Below are 25,233 nucleotides of genomic sequence, written 5' to 3'. Positions count from 1 at the left end.
TGCGCTAAGTTTCATTAAAAATAGTAAAGAAAAGTGAAGTTATCTTTGTTTAAAGTAAAGACTTCTTTTGGAGCAAATTTTTGACTTCCGACGTAGCATTTATGGCGCAATTTATCACATGGTATACACACACTGTCATATGCTGGCATAAATCTCTCATCAAAAGACTGGAGTTGAAGCTGGCACATATTGCCGACATTAATATGTTGGTACACATTCTTTTAATCAAAGATTAAAAGTTTAAAGCTAACTTTAACTGCCAACATATGCTGGCAATCATTCGTTTAACCTTATATTGCCATCATATGCTGGCATAAATATCACATAAAAAGACTGGAGTTGAAGCTGGCAGATATTGCCGACATTAATATTTTTGTAAACATTCTTTTAATCAAAGATAAATGGTTTAAAGCTAACTTTTATTGCCAAGAAAGGCTGGCAAACATTCGTTTAACCTTATTTTGCTATCAATTGCTGGCATAAATATCACATAAATAGACTGGAGTTGAAGCTGGCACATATTGCTGACATTAAAACATTGGTGAACATTCTTTTAACCAAAGATAAAAGGTTTAAAGCTAACTTTTACTGCCAACATATGCTGGCAATCATTCGTTATATTGCTATCATATGCTGGCATAAATATCACATAAAAAGACTGGAGATGAAGCTGGCAGATATTGTGGAAAATAATTGGCATAAATCTCACATAAAGGACTGCAGTTAATAAAGCTGGCAGATATTGCCGACATTAATATGTTGGTAAACATTCTTTAAATCAAAGATAAAAGGTTTAAAGCTAACTTCAATTGCCAAGAAAGGCTGGCAAACATTCTTTTAATCTTATATTGCCATCATATGCGAGAATAAATCTCACATTAAAAGACTGGAGTTGAAGCTGAAAGATATTGCCGAAATTAATATGTTGGTAAACATTCTTTTAACAAAAGATTAAAAGGTTCAATGCTTTAAAATAAAAAATGAAAGACAGGAGTTGAAGCTGGAATAAATTTGCTTGCTAATACTTGCAATGAAAGACAGAAAAAATATTGATAATAGCTCAACATGCTTTTCTTTGAAATGAAGACAAGCTAGAAATAAGAATGACAAATACAAAGAGAACCAGATTTTTTATTTTGCAGCTGTAAAAAATGGCCTCATCAAGGGGAAATATTTCATCCGAAAGGCCACATCAAGGGGAAAAACTCCATTCAGACATGCCACATTAAGGTGAAATACCCGGAAGGCCACATCAAGGGAAAACACTCACTGGAACAGGCCACATCAAGGGGAATTATTCACTCAGACAGGCCCCATCAAGGGTAAATATATACCCTTTGACAGGCCACATTAAGGAAGAGAAAATACTCAGAAGATAATCAAAATACACTATGGAATGTTTTGGGCCGAAAGAGAATATAAGGTATTTTGGTCGTGTCTTTGTCAAGTATTGCTTAACAATATAAGAGATCTGTATGATATGTAACATGATTGAAGCGAACATAGTCAATGTTTTCAAGAAGCATTCTGGAGTGTGTTTTTTTAAATCATTAAGCTAATTTATCAGATTATTGATTGAAAATCATATATCATTTGTACAGTCAACAGTGTGAATTCCTTAGAGACAAAACTGAGGCCGATTTATGATTTTAGTTACATATTTGATATGGCTTATTTCTACCAATCCATAAATAAATTTGTATTTCATTATACCGGTAATTGCATTTTACTTGCTTAAAAAATCTACACTTATCTTTTTATTTCCCATCTAAGATTCAATTCTAGCTGCAGCTGTTATAGGCTATAGGCAACCATAAAGGTCTCAAATACGCTACAGACTGCAACCTAGTAAGTTGCATTATTCTAGGCCATCAATAAAAAAATGTTGGTTTGCGGTGCTCCTACCCACAATTTTTGTGGGTAGGTAGGTAGGGATTTTTTTTTTTTTATGACCCTCAGTCTGATGTAAGGGGCATGCATATTTTAGATAACAGCACTGAGAATTCAACGACAGAACCATTTTATTATTTTTCAGATACATGGATACACTTTAATTATTTCTAGGAAGTCTTTTAATAATGGGTCTCCCAGAGTCCTTGCAGAGTTTGCAGATTGGCAGTACAGCATGGTTGGTCTGTAGAGCATCAAAGGACCAAACATGATTGGCCCAAAGAAACGAAATGGGACCAAAACATGTAAAAAAAACAAAAAAAAACAGCAGCAGTAGCGATAAAAAAATTGGGTCGTGGCTAATTTCGGTGCGGCAGTCAGAGCACCGCAAACCAACATTTTTTTTAATGATGGCCCTATTTGCATAAAATATCATGCTTTCCTCTCTGATTTCAAGAACAGGAAAGTTTGTTTGATGTGGTCTCAATGAACGTGCAATTTTACTCCTAGCAAAATACCTGTACTTTTGAAAGAAAGATTTCCACCAAAATAAAGAGCTTTAAAGGTTTCAATGCTAGGAGGCCTGCAATTGGAAATGATATGTGTACTGAACCTGTCTATCAAAGGGAAACAAAAACTGTCAAATGAATGTGATTATTAAATTGCCCCCAAAAAAGAATTCATCTGCTTGTCAAGACCAACCAACCATAGTGCTAAGCAAGTGTAAGAAGAAACACTTGTATCAGTCCACCCTCTCATGATTCATGTTCTAGCAACAAGGTTAACACAGGGGCCTTAACTCCCAACACAATTTAGTAGTTTGTAACCTTAGTTGAGGGTGGGGGAGGAATATGTGGCAGGAGAATAAAATCGGTCAATTGGTTAAACCAATATTGCTCCAGGATTAGCTATGATTATTATTTTAACATGGGGAAACAGAAGTATAGCAAGACAGAAGGATAAAGAAGTGACTATAGGCTTCATGAATTTCTTAATGGAGCATACAAAGCATTTTATTGGATATAAAATCAAAATAATACTCGCCCAAAACCAGAGTCCAAAGAACTGCTAAAAGGGCACAGCAATGACATCGGCTAACTGATGAACACCACTCGCTGGTCACACACCTTGAGATGCCACCAGACTTTCCTGTTAACAAAAATAGAACAATTCCTGTTGAACATGCAATTATTTATTATTTAATGGTATGAAAATGGATCAATTATTAAGCCAGAGGACTGGCTAAACATCTGGAGTCAATTTTATAAAACAGGTTTATTTTTAATTGGGTCAAAGATATCGAAAAATGTTTTTTGTTTGGTCAACATTTATTAATTAACAACTACTAACCAATCAAATAATGAGTCATTAATAAGCAAAAAGTGTGTATAACTTCATTTTTATATATTGGGCTGTTGTTTTATAACTCTGGCTATATGTGTATAAAGGTTCATTGGAATATTTTTTGATAATATTTAGCAAGCGCTGGGTTTCAAGCAATGTGTTCGCCTAGTCCAAATAATTGTATGTTGACAGATTTTTTTTAGATTTTTGATATGGCAAATCCTTCACTTAATGATATGGAAGAATCCCGTAAAACACGTCTATTAATCCCTAATAACACGTCTATTATTTTAGACTATATGTTTGCCATATGATTGATTATATGAACAGATTTTAAAACTTGTGCTATCTTGAGGATGAAATGTTTTTGGATGGGTAAATAGCTCTTTTAGCATAAATATTGAATGATTTAAGATTGCTGACAAAAAATCAGATCGTAGACATGCATATTTCTGTTACAAAAATTAATGCTTTATGACTAAAACCGTTATTTACGATTTAAGAAAAGTACATAAAACATCAATTTTTGAATTTAAATATAAAAATCTGCAATCTTGATTTTTTTTCAGCAATCTTACATAACAGGTTTCCATGGTTTTTCAAAAAAAAATGGCTTGTTCCAAAACAAAAAATAAAAAGTTGAAAAAACGTTCAATCTGTGTGTGAGCAGCTTTATGATGACCAAGTGGTTGGAAAAATGAACAATCACTTCATATATTTATGTCACTATGGTTTACAGGCTTAGATGAGTCTAAAAAGCTTGTTTGTGAAAATGGATTATCGACTTCATGTTCAAATTCACGTGCGTAGGGAAGGGTAAGGGCCAAAAAAAATTGTTTGCTTTGCTTTGGCGCTAAAAATACGACTCATACCTAAGATAAGACGGGTGTGCACCGATTACGAGAAACCCCTTGATGTTTTTATGGTGATATTGGGTGGATTTTTTGTCTCTTGTCGTCACACGGCTTCGCACAAAAATATTTAAATTTTGTAATGAGGGGAAGTAACAATTGGTTTTGCTTTTTTTTACAGAACCGATTTGAAGGTCAAACTATACTAATTCCCCAAATGTTTTTGGGCGATCTCAACAGAGTGATCTCCTCTGCACAATGTGGAATAATATCTTTGAAATACAAATTTGTTAACATACATTTACATCTAGTCATTATTTTTAAAAGCTTGTGAAGGCGATCCTATTTAGTATTGTCCTTGTTGGAAAGTGTGTCCATGCGTATCAAAAACCGTAGCCTCACGTGATACACCGTTACTCTTAACGTTATGCTGGGTGTACTTGGATGTCTCTGCAGCAATTTCATTTAACTTGTCCGAGTATGGTGCACTTTTGTGTATTTTAGACAATTGCAATCCTTTTTGGTATATCTTTCGGAAGTAAAGTTGGGTACATTAGATCCCTTCCTAAATTTACGAGTGATTTGAGCACGAACCCACGACCACTTCGTCCATTTGTCCGTATTCCACCTAGTGCCACTCGGCTGTTTTCCACTCTGTTGATGTCAAGTTTGGGCACGCCGTATATGCGGAACTTGCAGTATATGCCCCATTCCCAAAGAACACCAAAAATAGGTTTTAACACATATTTAGAAGTGTTTATGGTTCCTCCCCTAAGGACGCTTCGAATAATTTTAATCTATAATAAAAAAAAAAATTGTCAGAATACCATGGAATGAGTTAATAACAATTACATAAATGCCTTCACTATAAACAAAACGTTTGAGATTTTTAATTGGTTTAACTGAAGTTCCATAATCCGCTTTTTAGTCAAAGGGATATATATACCTGCATAATTATCCAATTGTATTGCGTTATATCCATACCATTGGGTCATACAAAACACCTCTCAACGACATAAAACTAAGTTACTTTCCCTTCCGGTATTTCCCATTTTCAGTTCCCAAGGTATTTCAATATAGACATTATTATAGTAACAATATCTACCATCCGCCATAAATAAGTATGATATAAATGAAATACTGAAATATTTATTGTATATTTATTTTTCTTCAGATTTATCAAAAGCATCCTCTACCAACGATTTGCAGTTTAAAAATGTCAGAAAATCTCTAAAAGGCCTGAGTAGTTTAGATTCAATGTCACTTAACAATTTAACAGGTGATTTTGGCATCCATGCCACAGCACCTTCGAGGCCTTTACCAGCGATCGCAGGAATCACATGGCAACAACTATTAATGATATCAGGCAGGGACATCCTGAGTTCGATTAGCACCATGCTAGGTGTATGGTTGTCATTTGTTTCCATTAATATCTCAAAATAAATAAAGAAATAGGGAAGGTAGGTAGGCCTCACTTATTTTGAGAACCGGGATTCTGTACCAAACCGGGAATAACATTATTGTAGAAAAGTCTAAGAATTATATGGTCAATTTTTTAAGTTGCATTCTCATAGATTGAACGTTTTGACAACTTTTTTTTATTTTTTGTCCTGGAACAAGCAGCTTTTGGCGTAAATATCAGGAAACCAGTTATAAAGGACTGATGACAAAAGATCAGATCGCAGATTTTCATATTTCCTCTCCCAAATTGATGTTTTATGCATTTTCTTAAACCGTTAGTAACGGTTTAAGCCATAAAACATTAAATTTGGAATGGAAATATGAAAATCTGCGATATGATCTTTTGCCAATAGTCTTTCATCATTGGTTTGCAGATATTGACGCAAAATTTTGCTAATTCCAAGACAAAAACTAAAAAAGTTGGAAAAACGGTAAATCTGTGAGAGGGCAGCTTTAACATCACTCAAACAATGCACATATTTTAGGAAAATTACAGAAAAGAAATCCATACTAAATCCGAAAAAGTAAACTTATTAGAAAATAAGTGTTTTTAGATGCGAAATCATGAGCCTTTTAAGGACGTCAATGTTTCACCACTTCTCAGACAAGAACGAAGTGGACCTAGAGAAAAGAAAAGGACAACATCCGCGCTAGGAGGAGTCAATTTATTTCATGCTTTAGTCATTTGTTTTCTGTGTCATTATTTGTTACGGACTGAGTTGGAATAATTTCATTCCTAAAGTTAAACTTGCACTGTTTTTCCATTATCCAATAGGAATTCGGTTTACTCATTTCTTAAGAACTTATTTAATTCCTTTGCAAATTGGTGACCGTTGTACCCACACTTATGGTGTGTGTGTGTGTGGGGGGGGGGGTATATAGAGATTTGTTCTTGTCCGTCCGTGGTTCCGTATTATGCGAACTTATGCCATTCAAAATTCCAAAACTATTTGACCTATAGAGTCTTGAAACCTTGGGGGAATGTGATATGCAGTAAATATAATGGTACACATTCGATTAATTTAAATGAATTTAAATAACCGGATGACACTTCCCTGTGGTGAGATTAAGACTCTAATTTGGGCAATGAATTAGCAAAATAATCGGTATAAAGCTTACGCTGCTCAGAAGTAAATTCAAGGTCACAGACCTATTAAAATTGAGAATAATAAAAATACTTTTCTACTCTAAACAAATCTGTTAATGTTTCGGGTCTCAAATTAAACCCGACAGGGGCGATAATTGTCCCATATAACCATACGTGGCTAAAAAGCATTGAATATATATATTAACAATTTAAAGATCGTCATTAGAATAAAGTTGCACTACCTCAATCATTAAACATCAAGCATTTTGTAAGGAATGCTGGGCGTTTCGTGCCCGAATACATGGAAAACATGGCCACAAAGTTCATTTTCTAAGCTGCATCACATTAATCAGTTCAGGCATACCTTTTATATGTTGATAATTTATTTGTAAAAGCATAAGTTTCATTGATGTTTCCTGTGACCAATAACAAATTCTACTCCCAGAGTAATCATACTATCATTATAACTACCGATTGACAGAAACGGACCGAAATGACTTTGATTGTTTGTACGTTTTGACTAATACAATAACAAATCCGAGATTATCCGAAATTTAAAAAAATGGCCGATAATGAAAATTGTTTATTTACTTCCTCTGTTGAACATCAAAATAAACAACATATATTAACACTAACAAAGTTTACTTTAATATGGGAATTATCAAATAAGTCAAAAGTTCCGGATAATAACTTATTTGATCCTTTACTACGTAAGTATATTTTGTATTTGCCATTTGTTTACAGCTGTCAAACTGTTTTCCTGTTGTCAAGTCTTTAGTAAATACTAGACAAACTCGGTCAAACTCAGTATCTGCAGCATAGAGGACACCTGTCGATCTATACTTAACGGTACCTGTAAACTATATTGATTTCTCGGTAAATATGCCTAATAAATTAATGAATGTGTTAAACAAATTTGTTTTGTGTCAGCCTGGCAAGACTTTAAAGGATGCAGTCAACTGAATATTCAGCAATTGTGAGGGCAGCAGCCACAACAATCACATGGCATCATTATTTTACATTTTTGGTCACAGATAGCCTGAAATTTTTGTGGTTGTCTTGTGGAACTAGGCATTTGCAATTAAGATTATTACAGACTGCCGAACAGTTATGGTATTAGTTAATTATAGTGGCCTCAAGGCTTTTGAATACTACATAGATCTACATTGTATGAAAGGCTGTCATTATTGACTATTAACTTTCAGCTAGAAGCAAGAAAAAGTAAAAACATTTAAAAACATTTAAAAACTGAAATTAGAAGTGACAGAATAGATTGAAGTGGCAAGTTACTCAAAAGAGGGCAAAAGAAATAGTTCTGATGCTGCATCAGTTCCTTAGCATCAGACCAACATGGAAAGTTTGGGGCCTAAAAAGAATTCACCCAACCAGTACAGCTCTAATCATCGTTGGTTTCTTAATCCATCTAAGCTCCTGTTCAAGTGTACCAAATCAGGAGCCTCAGCAGTGATTATGGTAAAGTTCCAGGTGCCAATGTATCGAGGGAAGAAACTGTATTTGCAATTTTTAGTCCTGGATGAAAGTATTTTAAGTTCCAAAAAGTGTTGTGACCTTGTACACGTGGATGCAATACTGCTGCCAAGATATTTATCAGATCATTTAGTAGAATCAGTACATCATGGTGAGCTGGATTTTAGTGAGTCTAGAATCTAACGACTCCCATTCAAGTTTGTTGTGCATGTCTGTAACCCTACTGGTCTTCCCATACCATTAACACTTGTACCAAGCAGCTCTTCATTGCACCATCTCTAGCTCTGATGTGAATTGCTTGGTGTAGGGCAGACAGAAGTGCAGTACCTTAGGTACCCCTGCCTCTGAAACCTTGATGACTAGAGGGCATGAATGAATTAATTTTAACATTCTTATAAAACTATTAACTAATAGAAATAGGATACTAAGTACTATTCGCCCTGTACAATTCATGTGTTAATTTTTGTATTGACGGTTGATTGGATGTTTTAGGCAACATTTGAGTCTTACATTATGTACTTTCATGTCCCAGACAATGTTATTTCGAGTGAAAATCAATTTGTTCATCTAAATCATTTTCATTTTACATTTTAACCTGTATGGTTTGTCGATTCTTATTTCAGGTCATGATGCATGTATAGATTTACGTGAAATAATTGGAGTGAAAGCCATTAAAATTCCAACTAAATCTTCAACTTTATCCCTACGAAAATCCTTCAAAGTTGACGAGAATGCACCCTTCTTTATTGAAATGCAGCCCTTGGGCCCTCTGGGATTTTCCGTGGTTGTCCTATCCCAACCAGGAAATCATAAATGGAGATACAAGCAAGTCTCATTCCAGTGTAAAGACAGTAACCTCTGTCATCAGTGGATCACAGCTGTAAAAGAAGCTTTGAAAAATCCTAGTAAGTGTTTTGTCTCATAACTGTTAAGTTTTGACTGTTTGACAGTATTTTGATGTATGACCCAATATGTGGAGTGTGATTACCCATAAGAACTGATGAGTATTTGGTAGTATCATAAATTTCACCGGAATTAATTGTTAGAAAAAATAACACGCAACTCAACTTTTTATTTAGTTTTTCTAACTGGCAAATCTGTTTTTATGCCCCCTTTTGAAAAAAGTGGGGTATATTGTTTTGCACATGTCGGTCGGTCGGTCTGTCTGTCTGTCGGTCGGTCGGAATACCAAATGGTTTCCGATCAATAACTTGAGAACGCTTTGACCGAGGGACCTCATACTTGGTATGTGTATTGGTCATCACCAGCAGATGAACCCTATTGATTTTGAGGTCAGTGGGTCAAAGGTCAAGGTCAGTGTGACCTTTACATGAAAAACGGTTTCCGATCAATAACTTGAGAACGCTTTGACCCAGGAACCTCATACTTGGTAGGTGTATTGGTCATGACCAGCAGATGAACCCTATTGATTTTGAGGTCAGTGGGTCAAAGGTCAAGGTCAGTGTGACCTTAACATGAAAAACGGTTTCCGATCAATAACTTGAGAACGCTTTGACCCAGGGACCTCATACTAGGTAGGCTTATTGGTCATGACCAGCAGATGAACCCTATTGATTTTGAGGTCAGTGGGTCAAAGGTCAAGGTCAGTGTGACTGTAAGCTGAAAAAAGGTTTTCTGATTGTCCATATTTTATTTAAGTGTCCAAATCCTACTAACAATTTGGCTCCCAAGGGGGCATAAATGTTTCACTAACATCTCTTGTTCTTTCAGCTTTTCAAAAAAATTATTTTCTTCATTATCAAAATAATTTTTTTCTTATTTGAAACAGTATTTAACAGACCACAGAAGCTCGTCGTGTTTGTAAATCCATTTTCTGGAAAGAAAAAGGCTGTAAAGTTGTACAGGGAGAAGGTACTGCCCCTCTTTGAACTGGCAGATATTGACGTTACCCTAATAGGTGAGAAGATATATTTGTGTTTGTAGAATATCAAACCTTTCTTCTGATTAAAGTAATGGTAAACTGGCTCAATGATGTCATGTTTGATGAAGTTGATTAAGTTCTTAACTCAGACATGTATCTTTGTTACAGAGACAGAGAGACAAAACCACGCAAAAGATCTTGTGCAGGATTCTCTTGATCTCAATAATGTTGATGGGTAAGTTTAAAATCAACAATAAAACACAACTGTCTCAGTGAGGTACCATAGGTAGTGAGTTTATAAGTTGTTGTCTGGCTAGTGTTTCCAAGAAAATCATCATACTTTTTCATTCAAAGCCACAGACTATTAAAGGAACTTGCATTGCTTGTAAAATGCACTTTTTACAATAATATTACTTTTATTACAAAAATAAGTGTGGCAAATCATTAGGAGTGTTAAAATATATGTGAACCCTTTGACAAATGCTGATATCTGCTTAATTATCGTCTTTGAAGACCTCAATTTTGAAATTTAAAACCTTTGTTAATTGATTTGTTGATCACGTTATCACATGATATTACCAATGTATATGGGAAAAGGTTAAAATATCTACCCACGCTCCCAATTGAAACCAGATTTTTTTTTTTCTCCCATTTAAGTATCAAAAAGTAAATTATTATATAAAAAGTGTTTTCTGATGCATTTTCAGGAAATCTAATTTTTGGACCAAAAACATGAGTGATTCCCTTTAAAATATTTATCTGGGAACAGATATGATGGCTCTTATTGTCTTCATTACAGGAATTTACCATCTTTGAACCTAAATAAGATATATAATAATAAGATAAGGCCCAAATCATGCAAATGCATACATGTCCATTTCACTGCATCCATAATTTTTGTGGTAAAGCATTATGAAATCCTATTATTAAAATTCTTCAAGGGATCATAAACTGGAACATTATTTGCATTATGGTCTGTCCTAGTTTTGCCTGATTTACCAATCTTACATGTATGTTGATTTATTTCAAAATCAGCAATATTCAAGTCCATGATTTTGAAACATGTACATTTAATTATTGTCAGAAAACTAAAAACATATTTACACTACAAGGTCAACTAAATGATCTCTTAGCTCAACCATCTGTACAATAAATATCATTCAGTTTATGCCTTAGGACATTGTTTCTTAAACAGACTTAAACAATGCAAAAAAAAATGTGCAGTTCATTGCTGTTCATGTTATGGTTAAACACTGGAAAGACTGATGCTGATCATATACTGGTTTAATGGTGCTGATCATGTAAATGTTAAACTTTGGTTAAAAGGATGCTGATAATGTTAAGGCAAAACAATGGTAAAACACATGCTGATCATGTAATTGTTAAACACTGGTTAAAGTGATGCTGAGCATGTAATGGTTAAACACTGGTAAAACACATGCTGAAATTGATGCTGATCATGAAATGATTGAACACTGGTAAAATTGATCCTGATCATAAAAAGATTGAACACTGGTAAAATTGATCCTGATCATAAAAAGATTGAACACTGGTAAAATTGATGCTGATCATGAAATGATTGAACATTGGTAAAATTGATGCTGATCATGAAATGATTGAACATTGGTAAAATTGATGCTGATCATGAAATGATTGAACATTGGTCAAATTGATGCTGATCATGAAATGGTTGCACACTGGTAAAATTGATTATGAAATTGTTAAACGCTAGTAAAAAACATGCTGATTATTTAATGGTTGCACACTGGTAAAATTGGTGCTGCTCATAAAATGGTTAAACACTGGTAAAACACATGCTGATCATGAAATGGTTTAACACTGGTAAAATTGGTGCTGCTCATAAAATGGTTAAACACTGGTAAAACACATGCTGATCATGAAATGGTTTAACACTGGTAAAATTGGTGCTGCTCATAAAATGGTTAAACACTGGTAAAATTGATGCTGATCATGAAATGGTTAAACACTGGTAACATTGATGCGGATCATGAAATGGTTAAACACTGGTGAAACACATTCTGATCATGCATTTCTTATAAAACAACAATGTCAAGTTATTCAATACCTCATATCTCCAGCTGGGTTAACATACTGTTATTTGTTTACTTCTCTTTTTTCTGGGAAGAATATGTCCTTGAGGACCTAGTCAACAAATTATGTGCTATTATATGATTTGTATTGATTCTGTCTGGCTGGAAATGACATTTCAGTTGTGAAATATTTATGTTCGGATAATCAATATACATGTACAGAAAGTGCTTAGGAAAAAGTTCTAAAAGCTTCAAGGTTGTGATGTAAATGGGGGGAAAAAATAACTTGCTAATATATTTGCTCATCTGAATCTTCAAAAACACTTGACTCAAATCCAAAAGACGTGAAATCAATAGTTGTCTCAAGTATTAATAACACACCATTGTTTCCAAATGTTTTGCTTATCAAATTCATTGCAGCAGCGAATACATTGTATTAGATAATGTCAATGTTCCTGAAATAGTTTATGTATGTGCAAGGTTTGGTTTTTGTTAGAATCTCAGAGGCTGTGTTTAAGAAATATCTCGAGTCTGAGGCTCATTAGACCCAGACCCATTAAAAGCAAATTGTTGTTTAAACCTTGTTAAGAAGATTTGATATAAGTTAGTTTTTTACCAAAAAAAAGTAAATCGCAATTAATAGTTACAGTTGTGAGTGGTAATATCTTAACCATGTTTTATCCAATTATTGTCAATACCTCCCTGTATTTGTCATTTTGTTTCTAGGTTGGTGTGTGTGGGTGGGGATGGAATGTTTTCCGAGATACTTAATGGCCTGTTGACCAGAACAGCACGGGAAAATGGCATCGAGGAGACGGGCAGATTTGAACCTGTGCCCCCCGATATCCGAATAGGAATCATACCTGCAGGTGAAGATTGAGATAATCAGATCAAGACTTTTAGACTAATTTATTTCAGTTTCATTGTGAAGACAGCTAAATATGATATGAATCATTCCTCTAGAGTCTGTTGCCTGGTTAGCAAACAGTACTGTGTCCTTTTTGACAGGCTAAGGGAGTGTTTCCCTAGTAGGTATAGAGCCCATGATCTCTGGGATTGAAGACTGATCCTTTCGGGGGGTTTTGGGACTCAGAAGAAGTGTGTCCCTGACTCAATTTTTGAAGAACTGTCATTTTGAAATCATTGTGCATCCATGAGACCCCAATATTAACCATTTGTTGTGAGCAAACCACTTACTGGGAAACCAAAGTGAAGCATGTAAGCGTGTAGAGTCAAAGGACCCCCAAGCTGTTTTCCTAGTGAAAATCCTGACCTGTATCTGTTATAAAACATGCTACTGTAATATATTGTTTAATATGTTTTTGTTTAAACAATATTATAGAAATGGGTAAAATTATGGCTTTATTTACAAGAAGCAATTACTTCTATATATAATAATATTTTCAGGTGTCTAACTGACATTTGGTTAACTTCTACTGCTTTAAGTCAGTGCCTACCTTTTTGCAAATCAGAAGTCTAAATACAACATTATTATATTCTATAAACTCAGTTGTTGTTACATTATGTAAACTGTATCTGTATCATTCAGGTTCCACAAACACTATTGTGCACACAACTACAGGGGGGAGTGATGTTGTCACCTCTACACTACACATAATACTTGGTAATATTTTATTACGTATTGATTGTTTCACTTTGATTGGCAGTAGTTGAACATTTTATGCTAAGGCTGACAGCCTATAATTATAGCAGAAAGAGTATTGTAAACTTGTATCTACATGTATTGTATGTGCATAATATTGGAGAAAATTATTTCAATGTGACACATAGTATTTGTTTTAAATTTCTGTTAACAATTTTTATCATTTATTTCTTAGAGCCAATCTGGTAATTGTGAACCAAAAATATTGTAGAGTAATGCAAAATTGTAGGCAAAACATCTTTTTGACATGTTTCATATTTTACATTAAATTGCCTCCTTTAATATGCCTTCTTTAGTGATTGATTAATAAAAATTAATGACATTTGTAGGTGACAAGATTGGTATAGACGTCAACTCGGTGAATGTGAACAACCAGTTTATCCGCTACAGCGTCACAATGCTGGGGTACGGATATATGGGGGACCTTCTCAAGGACAGTGATAATATTCGATGGATGGGACCAAAACGCTACAGTTGGTCAGGTAAGTGCTATCCTCCTTATTATTTATATTTGCTCCATGGGAGCAAAACACTGCAGTTGGTCAGGTAAGTGTTACATTCCATGTAGGAGTTCTTAGAAACCAGGTATTCACCTTCATGTTGCTTTGATACACAGTATACATGGGGGACCTTCAAAGACTGTGATGATATTTACTTGATAGGACTGAAACTCTACAGCTGTCCAGGTTAGAGTTAAACTCCATAGTTCTAATTCATCAGGCAAACAGCTTCACAATCTCTGCCTATGCATGGTGACCTTCTCATGACAGTGAGAATATTTTTAGCTGTTTTGTTTCCGAGGTATAGATATATCTTGGACATTGTTGAGGCCATGAACATTTTGAAATGTTCACTTGTTGCCAGAAACAATACACATGTTAGCAGCAAGGCCCAAAACTCTGGCTTTAACAATCATTTTATTATGCCTCTTTTAACTGGAAAACTGATTTTCTATTAATCCTTTTTCATTACTTCAGGCACCAAGTCATTTTTGTCCAACAACTCCTACTATGGGGAGATCAAGTATCGTTTGTCAGAAAACCCTGATAGTCATCCAACCGATGAAGTCAAGTGTTACACTGGGTGAGTCTATCAGATTATATGTTCTTGTTTTACAACGATAAAAACATCCCCTTGTCATCTTTATTTCTGTCAGCATCTTTGTGTCTTTTTCTTTAACCTGGGCCATTACTCAAAAAATATTTAAAATACTCAGATAATAGTTTGTGCACATGCTGCCAAAGACAATACTCAGATGTATTTGCTATAACTCTGGCTTTGAAAAAAGTGTTGGCGTTTCATTCTGCTCCGTTCTTGTTTATTGCTTATATCGCATGTGCATGCAGGGATAGACATTCAAGCTTGTTTATAAAACAGTCTTGTGAATTATCATAGCATTATTGCGTATGAACTCATTGTTAATATAGTGTGAAATCTTAATATTTCCATAATTTGAAAAAGTTGAAGATATATTAAGAATTAATTGTTTAGAACTACAATGATATAACATAAGGCTTGGCACACATGTTTTCAAAGACAATTACCACATGTATCTCTAGCTGAATAGATTGTCGAGGTTAACCATGTGACAAACTTGGAAGGGTGGACAAATTTTGGCAGTCATTTCATATTATTTATTGTTTGTTTGTTTTTCACTTTGTCTTTATTTATAATGAAGAATGCCTATGTTCCAGTTGTGACACATGTTCACAGGCGGGAGAGGGCACATCGGGAATGTCCCGTAATTCTTCTGGGGTGGAGTTCACTGCAGGCGGGGAACTTACTCCTATAGGTAGGATCAACTATTTCTTAAATAATTAAAGGGAATAGTTAAAGCTTTTCTTGTTTTCCTGTGACCTCTTCTCACAAGCTAATTTCAGTTTTAAGTAGTGATGTTTCAATAATTGATTATAATTGAAAATTGATAGGTTAGACCTAAAATTGGCGACAATCAATTGTTTTTTGTCATAATCGATCATCGATTTAACTGGTGAGTTGTTTATCTTTTTTCCTTTGTTATTTAAGTTCGGGTTTTTTTCCGTCAATTTTCTCCTTTGAGTTCACTTATACAATCGGAAGTGTTCAGTTGTTATCATTAACAATTTGGCCAAAATCAACAACAGCACTAAATAACTTCTAAAATACACAAACCATAAACCTAGTGTATTATGAGTTATTGTGCAAGAATTAAACTACAATTAAGGTTTTGTCCAAAACCGATCGTACTATCGATTATCGGTTACTTGAGTCGAACTGATTATCGATAGTCAAACTGAAACCGATTCTCAACCCTAGTTTTAAGCTGTATGTAGATGAAACATTCTTTATATTACCCATGTTAGTGATTGTAAACTGCTTTAACGCAGGGTTTAAACTTAAGCAAAGCATTGTTATTAGGGCCCTGTAAAAGTTTGAAGGTGCCCTATAGTAATCAGCCTGTTCATCCATCTGTCTGTCCATCAACATTTTAATGTTTTTTGTTAATAACTTATCAGCCAGTTTAGGATCAAATTAATACTATCTTAACTTCCTCACAGTAATAATATGCTGTTTTGTGACAAGTAATGGAACTAATGCTTAAATGTCGTGAGATTTATGGGCCTTTGTATACTTAGAAATGATGACATCTGTGGTTTTGTTATGTTAACAACTTAAAAACAGTTCAATACACAAAGTTCAACCCCTTCCATACTCTGTTGGAATAAGTCAGTTGATGGAAAACAATACATTTGTCAAGGATGGCATGCCAAACTAATAAAATATAAATCAGCAGTTGCCAATAACTGCATAACATGCCTTCGAATTGCAACCCCTTGTGATGGCTCTAGTTACAGTTTCAAAGTAAATCCTTTATGTAGCATGTTTAAAATGATGTTTTTTCCTGATGTATTTCAGATGAATGTTCGATATCTGACAAGTCCTTATCGGTATCGGAATACTCTACTTCCGACCCAAACTGGCGAACAGTAGTTGGGAAGTTTGTAGCAGTGAACAGTGTGACAATGAGTTGTAGCTGTGATCTAAGCCCCCCTGGTATGTCCCCCTACTGTCACCTTGGGGACGGGTGTTTGGACCTCATCTTGGTGTCTGACTGCTCTAGGTTAGATTTCCTCAAGTTTCTGATGAGGACTGCTAAAGGAGAAGAGGTGAGCATTGTTATTTTACATTATAGGCCATATCAATTAATATAAAAGACAGATTGGCCGTAAGAAAATTAGGGTGAGCAGTGAAATTAAAATGCAGATTTTTTTTATTTAGTTTGAAAACAGGAGTGGTTGGAAATGAAAGTATTTCTTTCTTATATAATTTATATATATAATGGATTGAATACCAATTATGACTTTTCTCTTCCTGCTGAGTGTTTTTTCCAGGAAATGTTCTTATTGAATACAGATTTTTTAAACCTTGCAGTATTCTCAAAATGGCCAGAGACAAGACACTTTGCTGTATTTGATGAAATATTGCTTTCGCATTTAGGAGTTTAAATATGCCATTCATTATGACTAAAAATTCTTTATCAAACGTTTTCATGAATAAATAGGAGTAGGTTCATTTAAATGTCCTCTCATAGGGATTGGCCGACTTGGGCGATGGATGTATGAATTTTATCCTTGTGTTTGACTTTTAGAGGATTGAATTAGTTAGCTATGCTATGCATGTATTTCATGTTCAGACTGCAACACTTACTTTTTGAAATTTTGTGATATTATGTTCACTGCTTTGAGTTAACTTCACATTATAAGCCTGTTTAAATAGTGTTTTTTTAAAAGTCGAAATATTGCCATAGCCTTGGTGTCATCATCATCGTTGATGTGAAAAACTTCCTATTGTGCACAATATTTAAAGTGAATTTGCTTCACATACCTTTATAGACAATACTTAAAGCTTGTAATTCAGGCTTTAATAATTGTCATGTTATGCAATGGGCTATCACTTACACAAATTCAAAAACTATTGTTAACAAAATCACCCATAAAGCATGGTCTCCTTATTCTTCTGTTTCAGCGTCACAACCTAGACTTCATACAGATGTACCGTGTGAAGGAGTTCACGTTCCGGCCCCTAACGGAAGATGAGGACCTGGAAAGCCTCGCCAGTACAGAGGACCTGACGACACACAGGAAGAGGGTAAAATTGAAACGGCAGACTTCCAAGACGAGCGTGTGGAACTGTGATGGGGAGGTGATAGATCAGGCCAAGATCAGTGTCAGGTAGGGGAATATGTTCCTTATTTCATTTGGATTAATATGGGTTAATAATGGTAAGATGTTCATTTTTACTTTTCGGAAATAAAGTCATAGCCTTGTGTCAGTTTCATAATGCAAGATCTTCTGTTTGCTATAACTTGAATAACTTTCAAGATATGAATTCAATAAGGTACTTTGCTAGGCCAATGGTATTATAAACTGGGTTAGCTTCATGTTCAAAATGAGATTATGCACATAAGCCCAATGTCTAAGGCTAATATACTTGTTGATTCATGCACCTTGATTATGCGTGACATGTGATTTTTGTGATTATTTAGAGGAGTGTTGGTGACTTCTTTGTGTTAACTAAGTGGTATTTTATTCCTTTTACACAAGATTTTCATGTTTGGGCTTAAACATTTAGAGTTCTCATTTAATTTTTGCAGAGTTCACTGCCAGCTGATCAACCTGTTTGCCCGAGGTGTAGAAGATCTCAACACAAGTGAAGATCAGAAGTGTAAGACTTGCTGTACACCCACATTTGACAGACTGTGAACTGCCTTCTGATTGGCTGAGGAGCAAGCTACAAATGCAAGACTGCATTTCATTGGATGAGATGCAGTCTTGATACTGTGTAAAGCTACACATCATTGGTGGAGGGACAGGCTTGATGTCATGAGAAGCTGCATATTATTTGTACAAATGTTTTGTACAAATGTGAAGCTGTATTTGATTGGCTAAGAAACAGAATTTGTTTTCTGTAAGCCTGATTTTGATTGGTTGTTTGGAATGCAGCTGTCTACAAGTATCTATTGGATCTATTGATTGGACCAGCACAATGAGTGAGTGCTCTAACTGATAAATATTTGAAAAACAGTGTGCTGCACCAATTCAAGAGAACTTTACACATGTACATCTAGTTGCAGAAATGCAGATAAGCATTTGAGAAATATGAATTCAAGCTTAAAAACTGTCTTATTTTTTCTGCTAATGCTTTACAAAGACTTAGAATTTAAACTCAGCATTATGATATTTTGGTAACAGATTGAAATGATAGATTTTTGCTGTTTTTAAGTTATAAATCAATTGACCTGTTTGGCTTTTATTCTAAGTATAAGAAAAACACCGCTTATCATGCTTAAAATTGATTGATTGTAAGTTTGTGATTGTTATCTGATATACACCTGTATTAAAGACACTACTAATCATGCTATAAAAGTTATAGTATAAAATGTTAAAAAAAGTTTTCCAGCGAGCCTTTACATTCCACAATACTGCAATAATTTATTAAAGACAGGTTGCAGATCATGAGGATATGACTTTATTGTTTTATGTTAATCTTTATAATGCTATTTTTTTCATCATCCAGTAAATCCTTTTGTAAATGTTATCATTTGGAAAAGCTGTAGATAATTATGTGTGGTGCATAAATTCATGTTTTAATATAATTATGCTGTATAATTTTGTTGAAGCGGACTGTATTTTTCGTGTTTTTTGAATAATTTATTTGTGTGTTTTTTGATAATCTGTATATTAAAGATACATTGTGTCAGGTACACATGTTGTTTATGGAAGCCTGTTTCATTAAAGATCTTAATCGTAAAGAGAAATGATCTCAGTATTTTAATTTTGCTCAATAGTTGCTAAATATAAGCTTTAATAATTTTTTGGCAGTATCATAATTGAAAACATAGTCAGGTTAACGAAATTTAAGACTTTTTAAGTAAGGACTAAGATCTTTTAATGAAACAGGGCCCTAGTTAAGATAAAAATCAAATTATCTTGGTAGTTACCTGACTGATGATATCTTAATCTTTCTTGATTTATGTGGTTATTTGATTTTTATGAACAGTCAGTTACTAAATCAAATAGAATCAATGCAAACAATTGATTTTAGTATAGTTTCTTAATTGTATCAATGCAAACAACTGGTTAGCATAGTTTTTTTATTGTTTCAATGCAAACAACTGGTTAGCATAGTTTTTTATTGTTTCAATGCAAACAACTGTTTAACATAGTTTCTTATTGTTTCAATGCAAAAAACACGTTATCATGGTTTCTTAAATGTTTCAATGCAAACAACTGGTTAACATAGTTTCTTATTGTATCAATGCAAACAACTGGTTAACATAGTTTCTTATTATTTCAATGCAAAAATGTGGTTAGCATAGTTTCTTAATTGTATCAATGCAAACAACCAGTTAACATAGTTTCTTATTGTTTCAATGCAAACTATCGGTTAACATAGTTTCTTATTGTTTCCATGCAAACAACTGGTTAGCATAGTTTTTTTATTGTTTCAATGCAAACAACTGGTTAGCATAGTTTGTTATTGTTTCAATGCAAACAACTGGTTAGCATAGTTTTTTAATTGTTTCAATGCAAACAACTGTTTAACATAGTTTCTTATTGTTTCAATGCAAAGAACACGTTATCATGGTTTCTTAAATGTATCAATGCAAACAACTGGTTAACATAGTTTCTTATTGTATTAATGCAAACAACTGGTAAGTATGTTTTTGAATTGTAACAATGCAAACAACCGGTTAACATAGTTTTTTATTGTTTCAATGCAAAAATCTGGTTAGCATACATGTAGTTTCTTATTTGTATTAGTTTCTTATCATTTCAATGCAAACAACTGGTTAACATAGTTTCTTATCATTTCAATGCAAACAATGGGTTAACATAGTTTCTTATCATTTCAATGCAAACAACTGGTTAACATAGTTTCTTATTATTTCAATGCAAAAATATGGTTAGCATAGTTTCTTAATTGTATCAATGCAAACAACCAGTTAAGATAGTTCCTTATTGTTTCAATGCAAACTATCGGTTAACATAGTTTCTTATTGTTTCAATGCAAACAACTGGTTAACATAGTTTCTTATTGTTTCAATGCAAACAACCGGTTAACATAGTTTCTTATTGTTTCAATGCAAAAATATGGTTAGCATAGTTTCTTAATTGTATCAATGCAAACAACCAGTTAAGATAGTTTCTTATTGTTTCAATGCAAATTATCGGTTAACATAGTTTCTTATTGTTTCAATGCAAACAACTGGTTAACATAGTTTCTTAATGTTTCAATGCAAACAACCGGTTAACATAGTTTCTTATTGTTTCAATGCAAAAATATGGTTAACATAGTTTCTTTATTAAATCAATGCAAAAAATATGTTGTATAGTTCAAACAAGTGTTCTTATACAATATATTAAGGAAGTTTATAATCGGTATCGGTATCAATGCAAAGACTACTTGTCACAAATTTGTATATATGACATATTTTATGAAGTGAACAAGGCAATAATTATGAAAATATGTTTGATTTAATTGTTGTATACATATTGTTAATTTTTTTAAAAATAACATAGTTTGTATCAAACGATATGTGTGATGTATGTATTTGCATTCTTTATAACTACATTTCTTTTTGTTTAAAAATGCTGTTTTGTACAGTATACTAATTACTTTGATAAAGGTGTTCATGATAAAGGATACATGTAGTTGAGGATTGTTCAGAACTATGTAAAGAGCAGCCTGGTTGTTAACACCACTAAAGTTAACCTTTTAAATTTTGGCTTCCTCAAAATTTTATGGACACAATTGTCATCTGCAGTATTTCTAACAAAGATTTAGATAATTGTTTCAGCTGTTCTTTCAAAAATTAAATATCATGATCACATTATAAAATACTTTACCTTTGAAAGTTAACAACAATGTTTTTGTCATGTTGTTAACTTTAACAAAGTTCTGAGCAATTGGCCCATGTTTCGATAAAGGTGTTTAAGATTGAGAATATTTGTATTTGTTTTATGGATTAATTTATATAAATGATAACAATGTGTTAGTTTTCAATATATAATGTAAATGATCATGTTTATACTGTGTGTTGCGTCTATGATTTTGTTAAATAGTTTAATGTGCTTTAAAAAAAAATTCCATGTTTTTTTTTTAAGCTCTATATTCTGATCTTGGCTTTTGTCATACTGTTATGTGTGCTTATCTACAAATAACATATGACATTTTCCGCATGTCGATGATTTCTTTTCAATTGTACACCTATGGTCATATACCTGTGAACAAAACAATGAAGCAATTTTATTAATTTCATAAATATACAATTAGTTTTTAAAATCACACCTGAAGTAATTCAGTGAGTGTTAAAAGCTGATACTTTTTAAGTGTGTGAGCAGTTAATACAGCACTTGTTTACCTGTATCTTCTAAATGTTGCTTTGTTCACAGATCAATGGCCTAAGGTGTACTACTATTTTGCAATTAATGTATGTAGTAAATTAAACTATACACAATTATAGACTATATTGTTCAGTTTTTAATATATGGGTATTGGATGATATTCTTCAAATATTGCGTTAAGTAGAGCATTTTTTAATGGACTGGTTTGTTGTGCCTAGTATCTTGGACGGTACAAGTTTGTGGGTGCTTAGTCTTTATAGAGGTGCATTTCATTGTTGTGTACTTTTTATCTCTCTATATGTCAATTTGTGGGAGTTGAGATGGCACTCGCTTGCTTGAAATATCCCTGTAATAAGATGTACAGTTTCATTGCTTGTTCATGTTGTAACATTACACAGTTGATTTTGTCAAAGAAAACAATGTATTGTCATAGTTCTTAAGTACATGTTGTCTGAGTAAATTTAAAAATAGTAAAATATTAACGTGAGGCTATGAACGCTTGTTACTATTGACAATTAGCAATTGTGTAGCATGGCCCATCAATCTGACTGATATACTTTTGGGGTTATATTACAGAAACATCTTAAGTTAAAATTTTACCTTTTCCTTAAATTCAAGATTTTCCTTAATTTTATTTCACTGGTTGAAAGTGTTAAGCTTAGTCTATATCCCTCAATAAAAATATGGAAACTTAAGTTTTTTTAAAATGAAAATCCATTTTAAATAACTATTTTTTTCAAGAAATATAACACTTCCAATATTTAAACTTAATTTGAAATATATTAAAATTTTCTTTAGATGCATCTGTAATACGGACCCTGGAGTGGTATCCATTTCACAAAACATCTTAAGTCATTTCCTAGCTTAAGTCTTTTTCTGAAGTTTAGTATCTCACTGGTCACTTTATATAAAAACTTTATATCTGAAATCCTTTATTTTCATTGATTTTATTGAATATGCTTATTTTTATTTCAAAAACATTTATACTTTTCTGTTTATTTAATTCTGCAAGTTGAACATTTCACTAAAGTTAAGGAATGAATTAAGATGACATAAGAATTCCAATCCTGGGATTATATTCTTGACAAATTGTGAAAAGGGAACAGAGTTTGCATTTCCATATGGTACTGTTTTTTTACTGTTACACTGAAGGATATATTGTTTCTTGAAATCTGAAAAGTTTATAGTAGCACTTTGGCAGGTCATGTTTTATTAATCATTTTATGAGACAAATGTTTGACTAATATTTGAAATTGTTGACATCAGCATTGTTTTAGTGATATTTTCGTATTGTTAAAAGTTTTTATTTTGATAATTCATTATACATACTGGTTTTTTGAAATGAATGTACATTTTTTTCTGATTAATCATGTGAATTACTTTGGCTTTTGTTTTCATGTAAAATTGTTTTCATTGTTTGAAATCATTGCAGTTAGTGATCAAAGAAGTATCAATGCAATTTTGTGTTTAATTTTCATGAATGATTTGGTGAAGGGTTATACACTGTGCAAGTTTTCACAGTTGTAAAGCCATGTGCTATTTCATGTAGAGAATTATGTAAATTTTACAATATAAAATAATAATAATAAAAATAAAAATGCAACTTTCATCATCATTCACAATCAATGCACATGTTTTAATTATTAAGTTTATGTGTTATATGTTTAAGTGAGTGTGCATGCACCCGCCTGTGTGTGTGCATGTGTGTGCGCTAATGTGCGTGCGTGCCTGTGTGTGTGTGTGCTGGACTGTACATTAATGTGCATGCGTGTGTGTGTTTGTGCATGCATTGGTGTGTGTATGTCTGTGCGCACATCTTATTATACGATTGCTTTTTTCAAATGAATATTTCTAAGTTGTTAGAATATCTATTTCTAAACTAAGAGCTTTAATGGTCAGTTTAGGCGAAGTTTATTTGATATGACACACACTAAATATTGAACTGAAATTCTTGATCTTACAAAGTAATAGTATTTTATTGAATGCTCAGTGATAAAATGGCCCCCTACTCATGTATTGTGATCAAAAAAATTATGTAAGTGATCTTTTTCCATTACAGCTATTGTCTAAGCACAAACGTATAATTTGCCTCAGTTTTGGAGGTTAACTTGATTGTTAAAGTCATGACTATTTTGTATGTTTACTCATATTAATGTTAAGTTTGACAGGAACTATACCTGATCAAAACATATGAAAGATTTAAACGAAACAAAAATTGTTAGTTAAAGTAAGATTCTAACTGGATGTGGGTTTGATACTTTGTTTTTATGTTGTATAAATGTGCACTCTTTATATTGTACTTTTGAAACTGTGATTAGAATCAATATGTTATTGGTTCAGTATTTATTTTGATAGGAACTTTCTGTTGTTTCATGGACTTAATTAATTGGAAATAAATCTATATTGTTAAATATCTTGTTTTCATGTCTTTTGTAATTAATGCCATACTCGTTGGTTTAGCTCCACACTGTTAGTTAGGGCTTGCACATCATTTTCCAAAAGATTGCTCTTTTTTCAAGCCTGCTTGTGGTGAGCTGAACTTAGTTGCCACAATGATGGTTGGTTTAAAGAATGGAGTGTTTCTGTTTGTCTGTCTATGTCATCATGGCTTGTTTACTTGGCCATCCACTTGGGGATTTTAAAACGACTTGTTACAAATGTTCAACATGATAAGCTGGCATAATCACATGCAAGACCAATGTCTGCCTGTCAAAGGTCAGAATATTGCACTCAAGTTCAAATTTATATAATTAAATTCATTATATGTTGGCTTGTCAGGACCACAGAAATCTGGATGTATGATGCAGAGCCCAACAGCTGTCGATGGCTCATTTTAATATTGCCTGTCGCCTCTGCTAAGTCAGAGCTCAAAGTGAAAGAGTCATTTTGGGTTGTCCAGACTATATATTGGACGTGCATAGGGGAAATTCTAAAATAACTTGGCACAAATACTCACCATTAGAAACAGACATGTAAGGTGCAAGACCCATATTTGTTCGTTAAAGGTCAAGATTACACATAATGATCATTGGTCAAAATTACTTACGTTGGCTTGAACATGGCAATTCACAGAGGGATTTTTTAAATAAGTTTGCAGAAACATTCACCTGTGAAAAGTAGCCATGTTGC

General features: G+C 33.4%; 1 protein-coding gene across 1 annotated transcript; it reads left to right on the top strand.

Moving 5' to 3' along the window:
• The first annotated feature begins 7,195 nt into the window (after positions 1-7,195).
• On the top strand, positions 7,196-21,257 carry LOC128216020 (ceramide kinase-like). The gene is made up of 12 exons (XM_052922615.1): positions 7,196-7,343; positions 8,745-9,026; positions 9,911-10,039; positions 10,172-10,238; positions 12,781-12,923; positions 13,604-13,678; positions 14,047-14,199; positions 14,695-14,800; positions 15,412-15,509; positions 16,613-16,863; positions 17,723-17,928; positions 18,351-21,257. Exons 1-12 carry the CDS (start codon positions 7,196-7,198, stop codon positions 18,457-18,459), a joined length of 1,767 nt encoding a protein of 588 aa, XP_052778575.1. The 3' UTR covers positions 18,460-21,257.
• The last annotated feature ends 3,976 nt before the right edge of the window (positions 21,258-25,233 follow it).

Source organism: Mya arenaria, chromosome 14 (assembly GCF_026914265.1).
Source record: "Mya arenaria isolate MELC-2E11 chromosome 14, ASM2691426v1".
Classification (NCBI taxonomy): domain Eukaryota; kingdom Metazoa; phylum Mollusca; class Bivalvia; order Myida; family Myidae; genus Mya; species Mya arenaria.
Note: the sequence above shows the minus strand (reverse complement) of the source record. Positions and strands in the feature narration are given on the sequence as shown.